This window comes from Pipistrellus hanaki (genome assembly GCF_964339955.1).
Source record: "Pipistrellus hanaki genome assembly, chromosome: 3".
Classification (NCBI taxonomy): Eukaryota; Metazoa; Chordata; class Mammalia; order Chiroptera; family Vespertilionidae; genus Pipistrellus; species Pipistrellus hanaki.
The window spans coordinates 135,586,599-135,608,803 of record NC_140505.1 but is presented as its reverse complement, the minus strand read 5'-3'; the positions used below and the strand labels follow the sequence as shown (position 1 = coordinate 135,608,803).

Genomic DNA, 22,205 nt, shown 5'->3' with positions numbered 1-22,205 from the left:
TACACAATAAACTAATGACTCTGAATAACCATACACAAAATCAGGATTAATTATATATTTTTATCAGGGACTAAAGTTAATTGCCTTGTAGGAATTCTTTTGTTTTGGGGTGAAAATAGGTGCTATATCAATAAAATCTTTGAAGTCTCTTTCAGCTGTTAGTTTGGGTTTTCTTTCTTTTATGATGCAATCTTTTAATCTCCTTATTTCCAGCTATTTCAAGGCAATTAGGACAGATTTAGTAGTAAACACTGCTGCTTTACAGCCTTTCCCATGATTATGAGATAGATCTCCTACAAGGGGAAAAACCTGTTTGGTATCACTACTTGTAGATGGTGCCAGGGAATTTTATCTGGATTTATATTCTGTAGTATTCAAGTTGGGGTGATTCTTAAGCATTAGCTTAATAATAGCCGCTTCTATCATTGTACATGTGTATGTGCCGTTTTGATTTATGATGCCATGATCATTTGATATTAATTTAGTAACCCGACAAAGGTTATATTTTTAATAAGAAAAACAAATGTGCTAGTGCTTCCCCCACCCCTATTTTATTTGGATTACTTTTATGACATGTACAGATTTCTTTATTATGGATATTCTCCTTAAATGGCAAAAAATGTGGTTTTTAAAATTATAGCACATTATTTATGAGGGTAGTTCTAATTAGGGACGTGAGTATCTGCTGCTTTTGTTTACTCTAATGACATCATTTACTTTTATGAAATTCTTTCTTTTCTGTGACTTGTTTGATTTCATCTTTTATCTTCTGTCTCTCTATTGCTTCCTCTTGACCATTATTCAGAAGGTAAGCTTACTTATATTTTGGATACAGTATTTCCTTCAACCCTTATTGATGAATATTTGATGTAATTTTTTAAATGTGAAAGGATAAAAATGTAATGTTTTTATTTTTATTTTCTCAAATTGATATGTAAGCTTAAGTATACAAGTTATATATTTAATTTTGTTCAATTTATTTACCTTTAGGTCTGTCAGCATCCAAATTCTCGAATGAGAGAATGGGGAGCAGAAGCTTTAACTTCACTTATTAAAGCAGGGTTAACATTTAACCATGATCCTCCACTTTCACAAAACCAGGTAGAAAAAAAATCTTTTTAAAAAAAGAGTATTTAATGTAAAATCATCTTCTAACATATGTAATTTTTTCTTATTTTATCAAATGGCTGATATTTTTTAAAAGTGGGTTTGTTGCTTAATGTATGATACATAGGCCATGGGTCTCCAGGTTGATATACCTGGATGTTTAGAATTATCTTTATCTAATGTTGTAGAAACTTTCTTGTGTATGACATTGAACTAAGCTAATAAACTACCTGAAATTTGTCTCCCAGTCCAGAACTTTCAGTGTTGGGACTTCATTTTGGAGCCCTATTTTATTAGTCTCTTTTTCTTTCTTTGGTCCTCACCTATCTTTGACATTTTTATTCTAAATACCCTTACAAAGGGAGAAAACAAGTGGCAGAAGGGATGAACACAATAAAATAGATTTTTTTACATTAGTCTTGAGTCCTTTGTCCTGACTCACTTAATCATTCATATATATTTTATACAGTTTTTTTTAAAAGTACACCAAAGGTTAATTGCTTGAAGATTGAGTAGGAAGGAAGCATTTAATGAAGCAACTATTCTCATTGCTCTCATTGTCTTACTGTATTGTAATTGTATTCAACAAATTTATTCATCAAACTAGAGGCCCGGTGCATGAAATTTGAGTACTGGAGTGGGGGGTTTTCCTCAGCCCAATCTGTGCCCTCCCGCAGTATGGGAGCCCTGGGGGAATGTCCGGTTGGTGCAGAGGCAAGAGAGGCTCCTGCCACTGCCACTGCACTCGCCAATCATGAGCCGGCTCAGGGCTTCTGGCTGCACAGTGCTCACCCTGTGGGAGCACACTGATCACCAGGGGACAACCCCTGCATTGAGCATCTGCCCCTTGTGGTCAGTGTGCATTATAGCAACCAGTCGTTCCACTGTTCAGTCAATTTGCATATTAGCCTTTTATTATATAGGGTACTTATTAAGTACATAAGGGAGGCAGTGTTTTAGCTTTTGGAGTAAAATGATGGGCAAAACAGAAAAGATCTACATTTTTACAGAGCTTTTATTTTAGTGATTTCTTATTCTTTTCCTAACTGCAATTTGTTTTCTTTAAAAAAGAAAACCCTCGTTTATGTATATCTTCAATGTCTAGCTTAATACCTGGCACATAGTGAGACCTTACAAATGTGTGTTCAATCAGTGAACCAAATGAATCTTTGGAGAGAAGTTAGTTAAAAATGAAGCAAGTATTTTCAGCTGCTGAAAGTAATAGAAAGAAGTTGTTGTTTTTTTAAAACTCTCCAGCAGATTTTGTGCTTATATGTCATCTTTGTTTCTTATACTTATTCATTTTTTAGAAGTATTGATAATTTTTAATTTAAATATATATGTTATACATTAATAGAGTAAATGAAAGGTAATTTTAGAATTTGGAAATTATTTTTCTTTTTATGAATATAGTTAGATATTATATAGATCTATTTCCTTTAGTGAGATTTATTTCTATATATCTATTATTATCTTTTAACATAAGGTCACTCCCCATTTATCCTGAATTCTAACATCATAAAGATTGATTTTTATTTTCTCTTAAATTAAAAACGATATAGATGACAAAACCCCTAATGATTACTGTTAGAAAATTATATTCAATGTTTATTTTACTATAAAATTTCTGTTTACCATTGTAGTCTGACTGGAGGTGATTTTGAACTTAAAGCCTCAGCAGAGCCTTTCTGTTTTTTTGGGCTTCTTGTCCTAATTACTTTATTGCCCTCTTTTCAGCGGCTGCAGTTGCTTTTGTTGAACCCATTAAAGGAGATGTCCAGTATTAACCATCCAGATATCCGACTCAAGCAACTAGAATGTGTGTTGCAAATTTTGCAGAGCCAGGGAGATAGTCTTGGACCTGGATGGCCATTAGTGCTTGGAGTCATGGGAGCAATCAGAAATGATCAAGGGTAAGTGTTTCAAATTAACATTAAAAAAAAGTAATAGAGAAAATAAGGGAATCCATCCTAAAATCTTATAGTAGTGGTAATTTTTTATATATTAGTATACCCTTCCTGCTTAAGTTCAAGTTCTACAGTTTTTTTTAACTCTACCCTCAAGAGGCTACAGCGAATTATTAGGGTTCATTTTTGTTTTGTAAGAATGGGAAAATTGCTGTTTATTTGACATTTATACAAGGATATGTGTTCTTACTTATAATATCTAACAAACTTTATAGCACACCCAAAGATTGGGCTTTCTTTTGTTAAATACTTGGTAAGAAGTAAATTTACATTTATGCCATTTTTCTTGGGACTTATCTTCTATAATTAAAACTTTGTATCCTTGAGTGGAGGCCTAGGCTGGCCAGGGTATGTGGAAAGCTTGGCTTCCTCTATTGCCGGGGAAACCAAGCCTCTCAACTGCTCTCTGTGGCCACAGCCATCTTGGTTGGGGTTAATTTGCATACTCACTCTGATCAGCTGGTGGGCTTGGCTTGTGGTATAGCGGAGTGATGGTTAATTTGCATATTACACTTTTATTAGGTAGGATTAACTTTTAGGGGGAAAGGGTTTTAGGAAACAGGAATAATTCGCAGATTTCTGGCTTTGCTTAGTGGATAGTAGTCCAAATTACCATAAGGTATATAACTAAACTAGAGGCCTGGTGCATGGATTTGTGCACCGGCAGGGTCTCTCAGCATGACCTGCAGGGATCAGACTGAAATCAGCAGTCCAACATCCCCCAAGGGATGTAGTAGTGTGCAAAGTGGCAGGCAGCCAGGGAGGAGACTGAGCCCGGCCAGGCGCTGCGTGGCTCCCACATATCTTGGCTTCGCTGTGCCTGCCGCCACAGTTTGGAAGGCTCGCTGCCACTCTGCTGAGGTCTTTGAGCGCCCGTCCTAGGGCAACGCCAACACCGGCGCACCCAGGACCAAGGAGCGGCTACAGCTCATGCCCAGTCAGTCCTGATCCCAGTCCCAGTCTGGATGGGGGAGGGGCACTCGGAGGGAGTGGCTGTGGGAGAGGCTGGCACCACTGAAGCAGCAGTGCCAGCCATGAGCCCAGCATCTGGCGCCTGTCGGTCAGCTGAGCAGCACTCCTGCTATGGGAGCACACTGACCACCCCGGGACAGCTCCTGCATTGAGTGTCTGCCCCCTGGTGGTGGGTGCGCATCATAGCAAATGGTTAACCCGTTGCTTAGGCTTTTATACATAGAGAGAAGGAATATAGAAGAAAGAGCACATTTAGAGTAAATGTATGGATTTGTTTAACCTAAGGTAGGACATTGCAGTGGAGAGAGCAGAAATTTGTATGTATTTGTGTGTAATTCTGCAGCAGGATTTGTAATACCTTGTTTTGATAACTAATTTAGGAGTTTTACATGATTGAGATGCTTGAGAATATTATGGAAATCTTATTTTAAAATTTTATTTATAGTTATAAATTTCCTTAAGTCCTACAAAATATTGAGATGATTAAAGTGAAAAGATATCAGCTATTGCTTAAATGAAGCTGAAGTTTCTTCTTCCACCCTATAATGTAGTTACAAAATAGGATGTTGTTATATGAGTGAAATGAGTTAATTCATGTAAAACTCCTACAAAGTGCTTGACTTAGTAAACACTCTGTATTAGCTATTGTAATTCATTTTCATTATTATTTTTTGCCACCAGAATTTATCTTAAAAAATCAAATACTTCATATTCTCTTTATATGAAATTCAAAATTAGTCTTTTCTTTTATAGATATAGAATTTAAAAATAAGATATAGATATAAAAGAATAAAGAACTAATTTTCATTCAGTGAGTATTTCATTATGTGTATTTATATGTGCTAGGCATCATGTTAGATATTAGGAATATAATGTTTGGAGGTTAGCTCTAAGCAATTTCCTTTCTCATTTAATGTCTTAAGTTTTGTTGGGCTAGTTAGTGCAAAATAAAAATAATACGGCATTTATACATATTTTTCTTTCCTTTTGCTAGTGTACAGTTTTATTTCTATATCTGTAAAGTTTTTTTATTAATTATTTTAAATAAGCATATTTAAAAATCTCTGTAAAATGTTGAAGTTCTAGCTTATCTATATTAGAAAAGATTTTCTTGTTCAAACTTTAAAATAAAATTTTTATGGTGTAAATTACCATAAGAAATGTATTTTCCCTTACATTTTGTTTAAATGCATGAATATAAACTTCTTACTATTTGTGATTTCAGAGAATCCTTGATACGAACTGCATTTCAGTGTCTTCAGTTGGTTGTGACAGATTTTCTACCAACAATGCCTTGTAGTTGCCTGCAGATAGTTGTAGATGTTGCAGGTAGCTTTGGACTTCATAATCAAGAACTTAATATTAGTTTAACTTCAATAGGTTTATTGGTATGTATCATTGCCTTTTAATAATATAACCTAGAGAGTGAATGGTAAGCAAATACTTGGCTTTATAGGAGTCATATAAATGACTCTGATACCCAACGTATGTTGCATAAAGGATTAAGTGACACAATTTAAATAATTCACTAATAGCAGACTATTTGGAATAATTTTGATATATGGAACTGAAATTTGTTTTTTTACATGGTTTTCTTGAGAGGATTTAATGAACTGGTAATAGTACATACAAGAGAAAGAGTCAGTTGACTCTCATGTAAGGGTTTATTGATTATTATTTTGGAAGCAACATTTTGATATACTACTTATTTAGTAAGTAAAACTTCCATAAAAGGCTTCACCATTTACAGAGTCCTATAGCTTGTCAGTGCTGCTTTGTCAGCTGTAAGGAGATTGCACATGATAGTGCAAAAGCCCAGGCTGCTGGACATATATTTTAATTCTGTCTTCTCCTTGTTAATTGTTAAATTATTGATCTTCTGAGCCTCGTTTTACTTATTTTGAATATAAAAGTAATAAAATCTAAGTTAGGCTATTGTTAAATATTACACAAAGTAAACATGTAGAGAGCTGTTACCAATATAAATTTATTTAAAGGCAGTTATTTGGACTCTTAAATGTATATTATAACTCAGAATTTTAAAAGTCATATTTAAAAATACCCCTCACAAGCTAGCTAACTTAGTATTTTGCTATTAAACATATAACCATGGGGGAAAACATAGGCATGTTCTCTATGTATATAATTGCTCTCAAATAGTAGTTTATTAATTCAGTGTTTATTTCTGCTAGATATTACTTTATTTTATATTTATGTTCACAGATATTGGACTCTACATTTTTACCATTGATATCATTCTCATTAATTTACATTCCTTGCTGTGGTTGCGAATGAAGTCATAAGTTATGTTTGGAAATAGTAATTGCTCTTGTATAAAATTATAAAATATTATTCAGTGATAGTAAGGAATTGTTAATAATTTTGTTAGAATAATAATGGTTTTTGGTTTATGTTTTTAAAGCCTTTTTTTCTAGTAGAGATTATAAAATAGATATAAAATAAAAATAAAATATTAATTGTTATATCTAGGTGATGGGTATATCAACATATTGATATATTCTCCCTATTTTTCTGTGTTCTTAAAATTGTTCATAATAAATTTATAAAAAATATTAATGTTAGCAAAATATATCTCCCCCATATTCTCCTGAAATCAGATAAAAACACTTGACAGAGGAAGAGATGTTTTCATTAAATCCCTTCTTCTAGATTTCTGAAGTAATTTTTAGACGTTTTATTCTAAAAAGTAAAACAACTATGCATATTTATACATGTCTTTAAAATAAATCTATGCATAAAGTGATATATTTTTACTTTGCTTTTCAGTGGAATATTTCAGATTATTTTTTCCAAAGAGGGGAAATTATTGAAAAAGAATTAAATAAAGAAGAGGCAGCACAGCAAAAGCAGGCGGAAGAGAAAGGAGTGGTTTTAAATCGGCCATTCCACCCTGCACCACCATTTGATTGCCTTTGGTTGTGTCTTTATGCGAAATTGGGTGAACTATGTGTGGACCCCCGACCTGCTGTCAGGAAGAGTGCAGGGCAGACTCTGTTTTCAACAATTGGTGCACATGGGACCTTATTACAGCATTCAACATGGCACACTGTTATTTGGAAGGTATTGTAAACTAGCTTGAGTTATCACCTTTTAATTGAAACATGCATATACTTTTTCGATTAAACTTTTTTCCTGTTTACTTTTTTTTTTTTTTTTTGAAGGTCAGTGAAGATGCAAGGGCTGGAGGGAAAATTGGTTCTTATATTAGATCCCTTCACTTTAATCTTCTATTCCTTGTTTCATCTAATTTGGGTAGCATTATTTGTTTGTTTGTTTGTTTGTTTATTGTTTAAAGTATTACATCTTTCTCTTTAATCTTCTATTCCTTATGTCATCTAATTTGGGTAGCATGTATTTATTTATTTATTTATTTATTTATTTATTTATTGTTTCTAGTATTACATCTTTCTCTTTTTTCCCCATTGACCTCTCCTGGGACATTCCCACCCCCCAGCACATGCCCTCATTCCCCTAGAGTCTGTTTCCATTGGTTATGCTTGTATGCATGTATACAAGTCCTTTGGGTGATCTCTTAATACCCCACCCCTGCCTTCCCTCTGAGGACTGATGGTCTGTTCAATGCTTTTCTGTCTCTGAATCTATTTTTGTTACTATATTCTGCAAATGAGTGAGATCATGTGATATTTTTCTTTCTATGACTGGCTTATTTTGCTTAGTGTAATGCTTTCCAGGTCCATTCATGCTGTTGTGAATGGTAAGAGTTCTTTCCTTTTTACAGCAGTATGGTATTCCATTGTGTAGATGTACCACAGTTTTCTAATGCTGATGGGCACTTAGGCTGTTTCCAAATCTTAGTTATTGTAAATTGTGCTGTTATGAACATAGGGATGCATATATCCTTTCTGGTTGGTGTTTCCAGTTTCTTGGGATATTTTCCTAGAAGTGGGATCACTGGGTCAAATGGCATGTGCCCTGACCAGGAATCGAACCTGGGACCTGCTGGTTTATAGGTCGACCCTCAAGCACTGAGCCATGCCAGTCAGGCTGGGTTGCTGCCTATGGATTCTTCTAAGATTTTTATGATTTCCCGTCTTACATATACGTCCTTTATCCATTTTGAGTTTATTTTTGTGAATGGTGTAAGTGGTGGTCTAGTTTCATTTTTTTGCACATATCTGTCTAATTTTCCCAACACAACTTACTGAAGAGACTGTCTTGACTCCTTGCATCTGAGCATTTGACAAAACCAAAAATGTTAACTTTGTCATATTTTAAATTGCACTTTACATAAAACAGATTAAATATTTAAAACCTTTTATTTATTTATTTTTGTCTTCACCTCTTATCTCTGTCTCTGATTTCTGCCTTTGCCCTTCCTTTTTTCCGCATTTTCCCAAGTGGTAAAAATAGGAATTGCTAAACCATTATACATAATTCAAATATAGTATAATCAAATGAAAATTTTATGAATAAAAGAATATCAAAAACTGAAATTTACTTACAGAATCATCTAACAAAAGTAACCTTCAATTGGTAAATTCTATGTTTGTTCATTAAATATAGTTTTCTTTTTTATCCCCTTTTAAAAACTTTCTTACAGCCGACAGCTAGGCTCTTTTTTTTTGTTCCATCTGTTTCATTTTAATAAATTTCTATTTATAATCCTTTTACTGGTTTGTGAATTTTTGAGATCAGTAAATTTGACAATAGGCAGCATAGTAAACCTTAATTGTATTTAACAATGTTTTCAACTTAATAAAGAGAACTCAGTGTCTTCTTTAAAAATTAATAATGTACGTTTCCTAATAAAAACAGCTAAAAGCCCTTGTGTCTTCGTTCTCAACTTTATCCCCTGACTCCTTAGATCAGAAACATGCTTAAGTTTTTGTTACTGTTTTTAAAAGCAAACTTGATATTTTCTCTGATAGCTATTTTCCTTTCACAGCTTCATTATTAATCTTGCTGCTTAATTCTCCGGGATTTATTTCTTCCTCACCTTCCCTGCACTCCCTTATCCCTTGTAATTTGATTTCCAGATCATTCTACTTCAGAGTCTCTTAAAGTTCAGCCAGTAACAGAATCACCTGGAGGATTTACTAAAGCATGGCTTGCAGAGCCACCACTCTATCCTCTAGAGCGGAACCTTTGTTCTGCCAAGGCGCATTTGGATACTTACAATGTCATTTGCTTGATAGAATGCACTTAGTATAAATGTATGTTGTTATGATAAAAACGCCTAGGTTTATTGAATTTCTACTCCAATCTTCTGTTGTTGCCTTGGCAGGGCCAGATCAAATGATTTTTCAGGCCTTATACTGCCTATGGTCCAGGCTTTCCCCACCCCTGCTCTAGAGTTTTACTTTTTACCCTTGTCCTGGGACCTGAGAAATTGCATATGTATGACACTCCTGGGTGATGCTGATGCTACTTATTTTGAGACCATATTTTGAGAACTACGAAATTTTTCACAGGCTACAGGTAGCCTTCTAATTGCCAAGTTTTTTTTTTTTTGCCCTAAGCTCATTCCTTATCCTCATTTTTTTTGTAGCATTTAACCTTATTGATTAGTTTCTCCATGAAATTTCTTGGTTTGTATCATAGCATGCTTCTGGTTCTCTATTCAATTTTAATTTTATTTTCTTATTCCTTCCTCTGAATCTACCCTTTAAATATAAACATTTTCCAAGTCCTGAAACCATTTCCTGTTTCATTTTTCCACATATCTTCATCTAATCCTGAAGTATCAGTTATAAGCTCCTATCTAAATGTCTCCTATAATTACATTTTTTGCCTGGACCCTTCTTATTAGTTTTGTTCTTTTCTTATACATTACCCCATAGATGCTCCACTAACACTTCAACCCAACAGTCTTAGATGTTGTTCTTTCTAATTTAATTTTTCATATTCCATGACTTTTAAGAATACTTCTAGTGTTCAATTTCTTCTACTATAGAGGGATTGATTGGATTGTCAGATATAATTTTTGTAATAATTCCTAATCTATATTATCAATACTTTTTGTGTGTATTTTTATAAATATTCAGGTTCTCTTTCATCTATTGGACCGAGTTCGAGAGTCTTCTACCACTGCAGACAAAGAAAAGATTGAATCCGGAGGTGGCAATATTCTCATTCATCATTCAAGGGACACAGCAGAGAAGCAGTGGGCTGAGACATGGGTTTTAACATTAGCCGGAGTAGCAAGAATCTTCAACACTAGAAGATATTTACTGCAACCTTTAGGTGTGTGTGTGTGTGTGTGCGCACGCGCTTTTTTTTCTTTTTTCTTTTCCTGGTGATACAGATACTTTATGATAAAGAAAATTTGGAAAATATAAAAGATTTTTTTGAAATTCATATACAATGCTACTTCCAAAGAATAATCTTAACTGCCAATCTTTGTGTTAATGTGCAGTTTGTGCATATGCAGTTTTCATTGAAAAAATAAGTATTACCTACTAGGGGCTAGCATCAAGGGAATATAATGAGCAAAATATACACCATCCTTGCTGTCATGGGCATGAGGAAGAAGTATAACTACATTAAAAATGCAAAATTTCTACAATTGTAAATGCCACAAAGGAATGGTGCATTATGAGCTTGTAATGGGTATTTAACCAGGCCAGTGAGGTCCACATAGTCTTCCCTAAGAAAGCATTATTTTATCTGAGATTCCAAGGATATGATATTTCATTAGGTGGGGGTAAAATGACAGTTGAAGGGCTTTATAGGCAGAGAGAACATGTAGACGAGATTGAAGAAAATTGGGTGGGAGATGTTGAGGACCTTAGCATGTTTGAAGATTTGGAATGAAAGTGTGATTCCAGATGAACTTGTAGGGTAGAGAAAGGCCAAACCATGCAAAACTCTGGAGGTCATGTTCATAAGTTAGAACTTCATCCAACAGCAGTGAAAAACTACTAAAAGGTTTTAATTCATATTGTGACATGATCAGATATGCAGTTCTAAAAGGTCACTGTGGGTGGTATGAAATGGCAGCAAGGAAGGAAGGCAGGACACTATTAGACTGGTTAGGTTAGGAAGCTATTGGTACAGATCAGTAGTTCTCAACCAGGGCCAATTTTACCCTCCCCCTTTACCCTCCAAGACATTTGGCAATGTCTGGAGATATTTTTGGTTGTCACCACTGGTGAGGGACAAGTGCTGCTGGAATCAGGGGAGTAGAGGCAACGATGCACACAAAGAATATCTAACCAAAAATGCCCATAGTACTGAGATTAAAACCCCCCAGTGTAGATTATAGTACCTTCAATTTTGGTGGGAGTGATAGGGTTGATAGAAAAAGTGAACAGAAATACTTTTGTATGTAATTGAGCATGCTATACATGTTTTATTTTTTAGTTTATTATTTTACTTTTTCCCCCCCTGTTTTTGTTGAAGTATAAGCTTATCTTTTCTGTAGGCTTTTTTTGTGTGGTGGTCTTTGTGCACATTTATTTTTCAAAAATAACATGGTGCTTCATTTTGCATTTTAGGATTAACATATATATATATATATATATATATATATATATATATATATATATTGAAAACTTATGTAAAACATGTACAATGAAATGTATCAATTTTAACTGTATATTTGCTGAGTTTTGACAAAATAAGCATCATTTTTAATACCTCTATAATAGTTACTTTAATTTCAAAGCTAAGAACTAATATAGATTTAGATTTTTAGAAACGAAGACTAGTTTTGTCTTGCTTTGATAATTTTTTACCATTTGAAGACTACAAATGTTTTTTATTTAGAATTAAGTTCATATTTTTAACATAAACGTGTAAATAATTGTCCTACTCTTTCAGAAAAAGAACTTTTTTAGATATAGAGTATATAATAGAGAAATTGCTTTTGTTTAGCTATTTTGATAGTTTTTATTTATTTATTTATTTATTTAAAAATATATTTTATTGATTTTTTTACAGAGAGGAAGGGAGAGAGACAGAGAGTTAGAAACATCGATGAGATAGAAACATCGATCAGCTGCCTCCTGCACACCTCCTACTGAGGATGTGCCCACACCAAGGTATATGCCCTTGAACAGAATCGAACCTGGGACCTTTCAGTCTGCAGGCCGATGCTCTATCCACTGAGCCAAACCAGTTAGGGCTATTTTGATAGTTTTTAAACATAATTTGTCAAAGCTCTTTGAATAGTTTACTGAAGAAAATCTGTTTTTTATTGTATGTAAAAATTATACCTTAATTTTTAAGTTAAAAAAAAGAGAATAGAAAAGAGGCACAAAACTGGGAAGATGTTAGTTTGTCCTATATAGGCAGAGTGGTACTTATTGTTTCATACCAGATCTGCTTCTAGCTTTCCCTATTAATTGAATGCTTGCTAAAAAAAAAAAAAAAAAAATCAAGTATGGTGCCAGGTGGGTGCTAGAATTATGGGGGGATCTCTTTGTAAATTCTATGTGTCTAACTACTATGCTATACATCTGAAACTAATATGAAATAATATTTAATGTCAACTGTAATTGAAAAACATTTTTAAAAATAACTTAAAATCAAGTCGTTTATAGCCTTTCCAAGGCTAAAAACTTCGATTATTTATATATGTTTTATAAACTATTTATGTTATCCTTCTTTGAAAAATGTCAATTCCTCTGATTTTTGCATTATTTAAGTGCAAGTATGTAGGTAACAAAGCAGCTCTTAAAGTAAAAATATTTGTTAACAAACCATTGGGCCAGATTGCTAAGAATAAGGACATTTTTTGCCAAAACTGGTTTGACTCAGTGGATAGAGCATCAGCCTGCAGACTGAAAGGTCCCAGATTCGATTCCGGTCAAGGGCATGTATCTTGGTTGCGGGCACATCCCCAGTAGGAGGTGTACAGGAGGCAGCTGATCGATGATTTTCTCTCATCGTTGTTTCTAACTCTCTATCTCTCTCCCTTCCTCTCTGTAAAACATCAATAAAATATATTAAAAAGAAAAAGAAAAAGAATAAGGTCATTTTGCTGGACTTCATAGAAACAAATTACACCTGTGTTGATTATATGTTTAGTTGGTCATAGTAGTAGAGCAAGAGATTGACCAGTGGAAACCAGCAACTACCATTCAGCTCATGCCTTGCTGACTCATTTTCATGTGAGGGAAACAAATTTATACTTATTATGAAAAGACAGTCTATTCATTTTGTCCTGGTAACTAACTATTATGGGTGGAAAATGTTTAAGAAAGTTATACAACTGCCCTGGCCAATGTGGCTCTGTTGGTTGGGCGTCACCTTATGCACTGAAAGGGTGCTGGTTTGATTTCCAGTCAGGGCACATACCCCAGTTGTGGGCTTGACCCCTGTGGGGGGGTGAGGTCATACAGGAGGCAGTCGATTGATGTTTCACTATTACATTGGTGTTTCTCTTTCACTCTCCCTTTCTATCTCAAAATCAAGAAAAACTTTTTTAAAAAAAAGTTGTATAACTATAAATTATTTAAATATGAAAACTACACTTTAATGGAATATGACAGTTTAAACATTTAGAACTATAAAATAATGTTTCATATTGTTATAGCTTATAACTTTTCCAATATATTTAAGAATGATAACATCTTAATCATTAATAAAGGCAGATAGATAGACTGAAGATGTTACTAAAAAGCTTTTGTTTTTACCTTATTAAGATTTTTTCTTTTCTCCTTTGGCAAAAGTACTAGGATATAGTATAAACATCAATACTTACGTTAATAGAGTTTTATTTTTAAGACCAAAACATTGTTTGATATACCCATTATCTAACCTCTTCTTGGTGCTCTTTGTTCCTGTATCTGAAAAACAGTTTTCTGGATTTTCAGGTTGTAATGGTTTTAATTCACATTGTTAATAACCTAAGCAGTTTTTTCCTAGTTCCATAGGAATTTAAGCCGAAAAAGAAAGCAAATAGATTTTAAAGTGTTTAGTAGAGAACATTTGTTCACTTTTATGGTGATATATATTTTTTTTTCTTCTTAATATAGGAGACTTTTCAAGAGCATGGGATGTTCTTCTTGACCATATACAATCAGCAGCACTCAGCAAAAACAATGAAGTATCTCTGGCTGCACTGAAAAGCTTCCAGGAAATTTTACAGATTGTGTCCCCTGTCAGAGACTCAGATAAGCCTGAGACACCGCCTGCAGTTAATGTACCTGTGTCTGTCCTTCTAGGGTCAATATCAGGCCCTGGCCTGAGCAGGCCATTTGTAAGAACAGATTCCATTGGAGAAAGACTTGGAAGATACAGTAGCTCTGAGCCACCCATAGTTACTGATGAGCTTGAAGATTTGAATCTCTGGTGGGCTGCATGGAATACCTGGTATAGAATTGGATCTGAAAGCACTAAGCCTCCTATTACTTTTGATAAACTGACTTTTATTCCCAGCCAGCCTTTTCTTACAGCTTTAATCCAGATATTTCCAGCTCTCTACCAACACATAAAAACTGGTTTCAGCATGGATGACTTGCAAAAATTAGGGGTCATATTGCACAGTGCTGTTTCAGTCCCAATAAGTTCAGATGCATCTCCTTTCATTCTTCCATCTTATACTGAAGCAGTTTTGACAAGTTTACAGGAAGCTGTACTTACAGCTTTAGATGTTCTCCAAAAGGTAATAGAATTTTAATGGCTGTCTAAGCAAAATTGCATATATTTTTACTTTGCTGTGTATTTTTTGGTAATTCTAGATCGTTAAGATTGTTATGTATAAATACTTTGGGATAAGTTCAGGATTGTAAAGATCTAGTTATTTTAAAAACGGGTCGCTTTCTGGTAATTCAGGTTTGTTTTGAGAGTCGTTAAGAAACTGCCTGCATATTGTTTCTATTCACCAGCATTTTTGGTTTGTTCATACACCTCTTTATAAGAGGATAATACTTTTTGGAATAACAGCTTTTGTCTGGTACTTATGTAATTAGAAAATTAATAAGCAGTGGGATCACATATATCTGCAATTAAATCTAGCTCTGGAATTGTTGGAAGCTTATTTTTAAAAAAAGAAGTAAGGATAAATTTATAAAGTATTTCACAAAAATTTTAGAAAGTTATATTTTTACCTATGTGTGTTTTGTTACTGCAAAAAAATTATTAAAACAGACAGACCTAAAAATCATTGAATAGCTTCCAATTAGCAAGCAATACCAGATCAAAATAAAATTTTAAAAAAGCCTTTAAACTTTAAGGTAATTGTTAGTGTAATTCACAACCAAAATGCTGAAGAACAAAATGCAAACTGAAGAGATAGCAATTCCAGGATAGTAGCTATGACATTCTAACAATATTAGTGCCCACGTGCAAGGATTCATGCACATTAAAAGGAAATTAATTAGAAGGTGGCCAGAAGGGCGGGACTGGGCGAGATAGTCCAGACACGCCCTGGAGCCAAGTTCTCGTGGTCCCTCCATGGCCAGCTGCACATGGGAGAGCGCTGTGGCTCGAAGGGCATCTGCCTGTGAGCGCGGTCCCTGTGGCAGGTGGGGACCCTTGGCCTAGCCTGTGGGGATCGGGCCAAAACCAGCTCTCTGACATCCCCCAAAGGGTCCCAAAGTGGGAGAGGGCAGTTTTTAGGTAATGGATGCATCCCGGAATTGGGCTCCCTCCTCTCTGGTTCTGGGGTGCATCACCCGAGAACCACTGCTGCCAAGTCACCACATTGAGTGTCTGCCCCTTGGTGCCAATGCACCTCATAGCTATCAGTCAGAGTGTCTGTCCCCCTGTTGGTCATTGTGTGTCATAGTTACCATTCGGACAGTCAGATAGCCATATATGTGTGTGTGTGTGTGTGTGTGTGTGTGTGTGTGTGTATTAGAATGGAACTAGAACTTGATTATTAGAATGGAACTAGAACTTGATTATACATGTGTGATCAGTAACCATTTATGTACTGTAAGTCATGTTTTCCATTTAACTGCACACATCCAACTGGAATGATGAACATTTTCACACGAAGAATGGTGGTTTCTGCTATATGGCAATACCTCTTATTTGCTTCTGGAGGAAGTCTAGCTGAGCAGTAATTCTTCATCTATTTAATCCTATTATACAGAGAAACAAATTGTGTTGAAACTTAAAATTTAAGAGAATTTGGCATTAAAAAAATTTATTGTAGTAATATCAGTTTTCCACAATTGAAATAAAAATAGCTGTTTTTAATTATGTGGGGGGGGGGGGATGTAGGTTCTCAATAATTACTTTCCCCCCCCTTGATTGATCATGCTCATAAATCACTTATAGACTGCCCTAGAGGAAATGGAAAAGTTATTTTATCAAAAAAGAAAAGCCACAGGCCCCGTGGGATGCCTATAGTCTACAACTCTCATTCAGATGTTTGATTCAAACTTTTATATATGTGTAGAGGATAAAAATAAAGAAGAAATAACAAATGCCAAAAACTCTCTTCAAGAGAAAAAGTATATCATTACAACAAAACAAAATAAAAACACCCTCTGCTTTAACAGTAAGACAATAAGTGAATCATTCATTCCAGTTACTAGGAATTTGTTCTAAGCTTTGAAAACAACATATACCTTCAACCTGAAACTTAAGCTTTATATTGTTCATTTATATTAATTGATATTTTGCATTGTTAATTTTCATTGTATTCGTTACTTGAAAATAATATAAAGTCTTTAATATTTCCTGAGAAAAATTTACATATTTCATGATCTGTGAGAATGTTTTTATATTTTCCTCCATGGGTTTTGGCAAGTTTTTGCTTTGGGATTTTATCCTAATAAACTATTCAGCAAAACATTTTATTGATTAAAAACTGTTTTCCTTCCTAAAGGGAAAAACTTATATTTTAAAAAATATTTTAAAAATTGATTTTTAGAGAGAGAGAGGAAAGGAGACAGAGAAACATCAATGTGAGAGGGGAACATTGATTGGCTGCCTCCTGCATGCCCCCAACCGGGAATCAAGCCTGCAACCCATGCATGTGCCCTGACCCGGAATGGAACCAGCAAACCTTTCTGTGATCAGGATGATGCCAACAAACTGAGCCACACAGGCCAGGGCAGAAAAACTCTTTTTTAAAATTTTATTTCTTTAGCCTTATATTCAGGGTCATAGTCTTCTCTTGGTTCCCAAATCACTAGTTCCCAATTAAATTGTCTTAATTTCGTATGCTAATTGATTTTTTTCAAGACATTTTGGCATACATGAGGAACCTGAGAATTTGATTATCTGCTTTTATTAAGTTCTGAGATCAGGAGACTGCATCTGTCTTATATATGGCTAAAGTCAGGTGGCTAGATTCCTATCTGTCTCCATCATCACAATTGCTGGAGTGGTACTCCAGGAAACATCATTACATTGTATGTGAAATGGTGCCTTTGGAGTTGTTCAGTGAAACCATGTCCTCTTATAGGGGCAAGTTTCTGAATCTCTCTATACTTCAGATACCTCATCTATAAAATGAAAATAATCTATATTTTCCCCTATTAAATGGGATAATATTTGTAAAATATTTAGTGCCTGGCACAGTTAAACATTCAGCAATTGTTAGTTTAGCTGTTACTATCTTCATCGGTTTCTCTAGCAAAAGCCTTAGAACATGGTAGGTACTGAATGAATTATTGTACATTACTTAATGAGAGAAACCTTGAACCATACCGGAGGTTGGATGTCCAGATTTTGTTCTTGCTTTCACATATACAGTTTTTAAGAACTAGTAGGAAATCTTCTTCAGATTGCTTATTGATTCTCAGTTTTGGGACTAAAATCTGTTTTCAAGTTTTATTATAGGTTTTTATAAATGATATATCAACTTCAGAATACTAAGGAAGAAAAACCAATAATAATTCTTCTTATTTGGAGTTTGTTGTTAAAAAAAGAGTTGACTATATTTTACACTTTTAAGATTACAGAATAGTTTTATAATCTACTATAACACTACTTATGTTTTATTTTTATAAAGGAACACAGAAAATCCTAGCGCATAGTCAAAATCATTATTTGGTGCCAAGATGCTTCCAGAGAAATTCTGATACTAAGTTTACTAAGTTATCAACACAGGCTTTTTTTCTTTTTTTCTTTTTAGCTATTGAAAATAATTTACTTAGGATAATTGTCTCTTTTTCATAGTAATTACTACTTGTTTACTTCTAAGAGTTAAGACAGCAAAACGAAGTGATGGTGAAACTATTAGAAGTAATTAGTAGGAAGAAAATTTATTTTTCCTCACCTGAAGATATGCTTTTTGAATTTAGAGAGAGGAAGGAGGAGAGACAGAGACAGACAGACAGACAGACAGAGATATCCATGTGAGAAACATAGATTAGTTGCCTCCTGCCTAGACAAGGGATTGAACCCACAACCCAGTTATGTGCACTGACCTGAAATTGAACCTGCCACCTTTTGGTAAAGGAAAGGACTTTCCAACCAATTGAGCCACACCGCCCAGGACAAGAGAGAATGTTTTTTATCATTCAGGTTCTTCATTCACTATTTCTGGCAAAAATAGCTAAATATTGAGACATGGTGTTATTTTTTCACATTGTAATTATAAAACGATCTAACTTAGGTATGGGCAGCACTTTGCTTATCCACTTTCTATCTTAGGACAGTTATATCTAAACTTTCAGTTACAGCTAACTGGCTATAACTTGTCTGAGAGAAAATGAAACTATCTATTGTCTGACAGTTAAAAAGCCACAGATTACGAAAAATATATAAATGTAAATATCTTTTTAAAGAGGTTCCTTAAAATTTTGAATGCTATGAATTTTGACTTAGTATTTTGAAGGTAGCCGAAATGTAAAGTGATCATATTTTTTTGTTTTGTAGAGCACAGATGTATTTTAGGCATTCTATTAATAATATCATTAAATATTTGTTCTCACAAAGATAATCACTAAAACAGGAAAATATAAAATGATGAGAGGAAAATACATATTTGTGGCTAGAAAAAAATAAAAAGATAAGAGTTATTTAAGTACTTTTGACATATTTAAATTGGTAATATTGACATTTAAATTGGTAATATTGACATATTTAATTGGTAATTAAAATTTACAATGATGGGCATTTTATTTTATAAAATTATTTGTAGCAATAAGTTTAATTATATTAAAATATTTTAATTTTTAAAATCAAGTCCATATTTACATATATTAGACATTATTAAATATATACTATTAAAAATTAATATATAGATTTCTACTAGAAACAATTTTTTATGATTTATAATATTTTTCTAATTATAATGCACATGATTATTTGTTAAAGTCAGTAGATCAGGTGAGGTGCAAAAATCAGCTGTCATTTCAAAGAACTGATCTCATCACTTAAAGAGTAGTCACTATCATCTTGGTCAGTGAAGCATCCTTAATGGTCTGATGCTTGTGCTACTGAACAAATGATCAGATTGTAGGACCTCAGGACTTCCTGGGATTTCTCTTTAAGTGCTTGCCCTGTATCCAATCTATTAAATAAAAATATCACACTTAAAAAAAAAATCCTCACCCAAAGATATTTTCCTATTGATTTTTTAGAGAGAATGAAAGGAGGAGGTAGGGTGGAGAGAAAGAAAGAAGCATCAACATGACAGGCACATCGATTGGTTGGCTACTACATATGCCCTGATCAGGGCCTAATATCAAACAGCAACTGAGATATGTGCCCTTGACTGGTAATCAAACCCACACCCCTTCGGTCCGAGGGCAGATGCCCTCACAAACTGAGAAACCTGGCCAGGCAATATTACACTTTTTATTAAAAAAATTTGTTTTTGTTGATTTATACATTTAGCCTATACTTTACTCAATAATAGTTTAAAATAGCTTAAATGTCCTTCAGGGCTTATAAAAGATTGAATGATACATAAAATAGGGCAGTTTTTACAATTATTTGGGTAAGCAAATGCATGTAACAGTAAAGAACTTAATAGAATTCAGATTATGCATTCTACTGTTCATATTTTGCTTTTATAGGCCATCTGTATAGGATCAGAAAACATGCAGATAATGTATCCAGCTATATTTGACCAGTTACTGGCATTTGTAGAATTTTCCTGTAAACCTCCACAGTATGGACAGCTGGAAACAAAGCACATTGCAAATGCAAAATATAATCAGGTAATTTACTCTAAATTATATTTACTATGTAAGGTTTTATGGCTTATAAGTACAAGTCAGTTCTACTTAAGAGGGACTCTAATTACCTCAGAAATTTTTCATTCACATATAAACTCTCATATGTCTGGTAACAATTTTAGCTTAAAAGAAATACTATTTGTAGAATCTTTTCTGTGTTTCTTTTCTTCTTGCTTATGACTTTTATTTCCAAAATGGTTCTCTAGGAAGTTTGGCCTTTCACGTTACTGTGTAGTAATTCTTCAAAGTTTTTTTCTTGGCTGCCCCAGCCCACTATAAAATGACTTCTAAATCTTTAAGCCTAATCTTCCCTAAAATAGATAACTACAATGCAGAATGAAAATATCTGTGTGATTAAATAAGAAGTCTACTACTGGTGTGAAATTTAGTTGGATTTTACATTAAAGATTTTTATAGCCATAATTGGCAAATTTTAAATCTGTTTTGGCTTAGGAGAAAAGTAAATTTCTGAATGCATGCACATGCTGATTTTGTTCACACAACATAAAAATTATAATTTTTCATGGTACGAAAAGTAGTTTTAATGTGTATTAACTCTTTTCATTCTATTTGTCTTGCAACACAATGGAATCACAATAGATCCAACTATTTGCACCGGTGAGTTAAATTTCCTAAAATTGTCCTAACCTATTGACAACGAAGTACATCTTTTCAAGTTCTTGATAGAATGCTTTATGTGCTTTTCACGATAATTTTGATTTTTGCCTGGCTGAAAATTATTATTTCATGAAGTACATATCTCTTTGAAAACTTTGCATGTAATATAATCTGACATAAAACCAAGGCCTGAACTTTAAGACAAAGAAGCTTCAATACAATTTCACTTAATCTCATTTATTTTTAATTCCATGTGAAAATATTACTTTCTAGGCGGAATGGGTGGCCTTGAATTATGTACCGTTTGCTGAAAGGTCTTTAGAAGTAGTTGTGGATTTATACCAAAAAACGGCTTGTCACAAAGCAGTGGTGAATGAGAAAGTACTCCAGAATATCATTAAGGTATTTCTTTTTTTTTTTTTTTTTTTTAATGTTTATACTATTTGATGATGACAGTATTGTTGAAGTAACCCTTTAGATAATGTTTTATCATATATTGAAAATATAATTCATATTATTGTTTATAGTGACTTTTCTCCAATGTTCATGGATAATACTTAGAAACCTGTTTAAAGTATGAGGATTTTTAAATGAAAACTATTAAGTGAATATGCATTAGATTTTTTGTAATTCCTAAATTTTGCCACATAAGACAATGAGTTGAGGGTCCTGTTTCTTAGGATGATACTCATTCTTTGATGTTGATAAGCATTCAGGGAGAAATTCACAATTCAGCCTATTGATTGAATTGATCATGCATAATTTTACCAGTCATTTTTACTTTTCAATTAGAATAGATATACAATGTTATGTTAGTTTATGGTATTGACAATTATTTTAAAAATTCATCTCTTCTTGACTGTCCCATTCCTTCAAAAGCCTATTTCTTGTTTTTTCCTCTGTCTCTCCCTGTCTCCTTCACCCTTTCCCTATCTCTAAAAATCAATAAAAACTTTTTTTTAAGTGTTGTTACTTTTTCAGGATCACTGGAGATAGGATTTAAAAGTATACTAGGTGTATCGTTTAATAATGCGGATTTCTTTTCAATAGATGGAGTTACACATATTTTATATATGCGATTTGCTATATGTGCTATTTTGTTGTATTGACAACAAGCTTCAAAACTTCATATATCAAATTTGCTGAAGGTGTTAACATCATAGATATTTTTACACTTAAAAATGTCGAGTTTCGTGCAAAAAAAAAAGCATTTGCGGGAAGTTTTAATTCATTATTTTGAAGAAAAATGCTGCTGAAAGTTATTATATACTTCAGGAAGCTTATGGTGAACATGCTCCATCTCAAGATACTTGTGAGCGCTGGTTTAAATGCTTTAAAAGTGATGATTTCTATGTTAAAGACAAAGAATTTCCAGGTCAACCCAAAAAGTTTGAAGACCAACAATTACAAACATTATTAGATGAAGATGTGTGTCAAACTCAAAAACAACATGCAGAAAGATTAAATA

General features: G+C 33.7%; 1 protein-coding gene across 4 annotated transcripts in view; it reads left to right on the top strand.

Moving 5' to 3' along the window:
• MON2 (MON2 homolog, regulator of endosome-to-Golgi trafficking) overlaps positions 1–22,205 on the top strand; it is a 98,990-nt gene that overhangs the window by 56,393 nt on the left and 20,392 nt on the right. For 3 of the 4 annotated variants that reach the window (XM_084877550.1, XM_084877547.1, XM_084877549.1), the window contains 9 exons: positions 991–1,101; positions 2,845–3,020; positions 5,272–5,434; positions 6,834–7,127; positions 10,073–10,271; positions 14,009–14,637; positions 19,958–20,101; positions 20,720–20,737; positions 21,011–21,139. In XM_084877550.1, coding sequence (XP_084733676.1) covers positions 991–1,101; positions 2,845–3,020; positions 5,272–5,434; positions 6,834–7,127; positions 10,073–10,271; positions 14,009–14,637; positions 19,958–20,101; positions 20,720–20,737; positions 21,011–21,139 — 1,863 coding nt within the window. The remainder of the gene's footprint in view (positions 1–990; positions 1,102–2,844; positions 3,021–5,271; positions 5,435–6,833; positions 7,128–10,072; positions 10,272–14,008; positions 14,638–19,957; positions 20,102–20,719; positions 20,738–21,010; positions 21,140–22,205) is intronic. The other variant, XM_084877548.1, reaches the window with a different exon arrangement.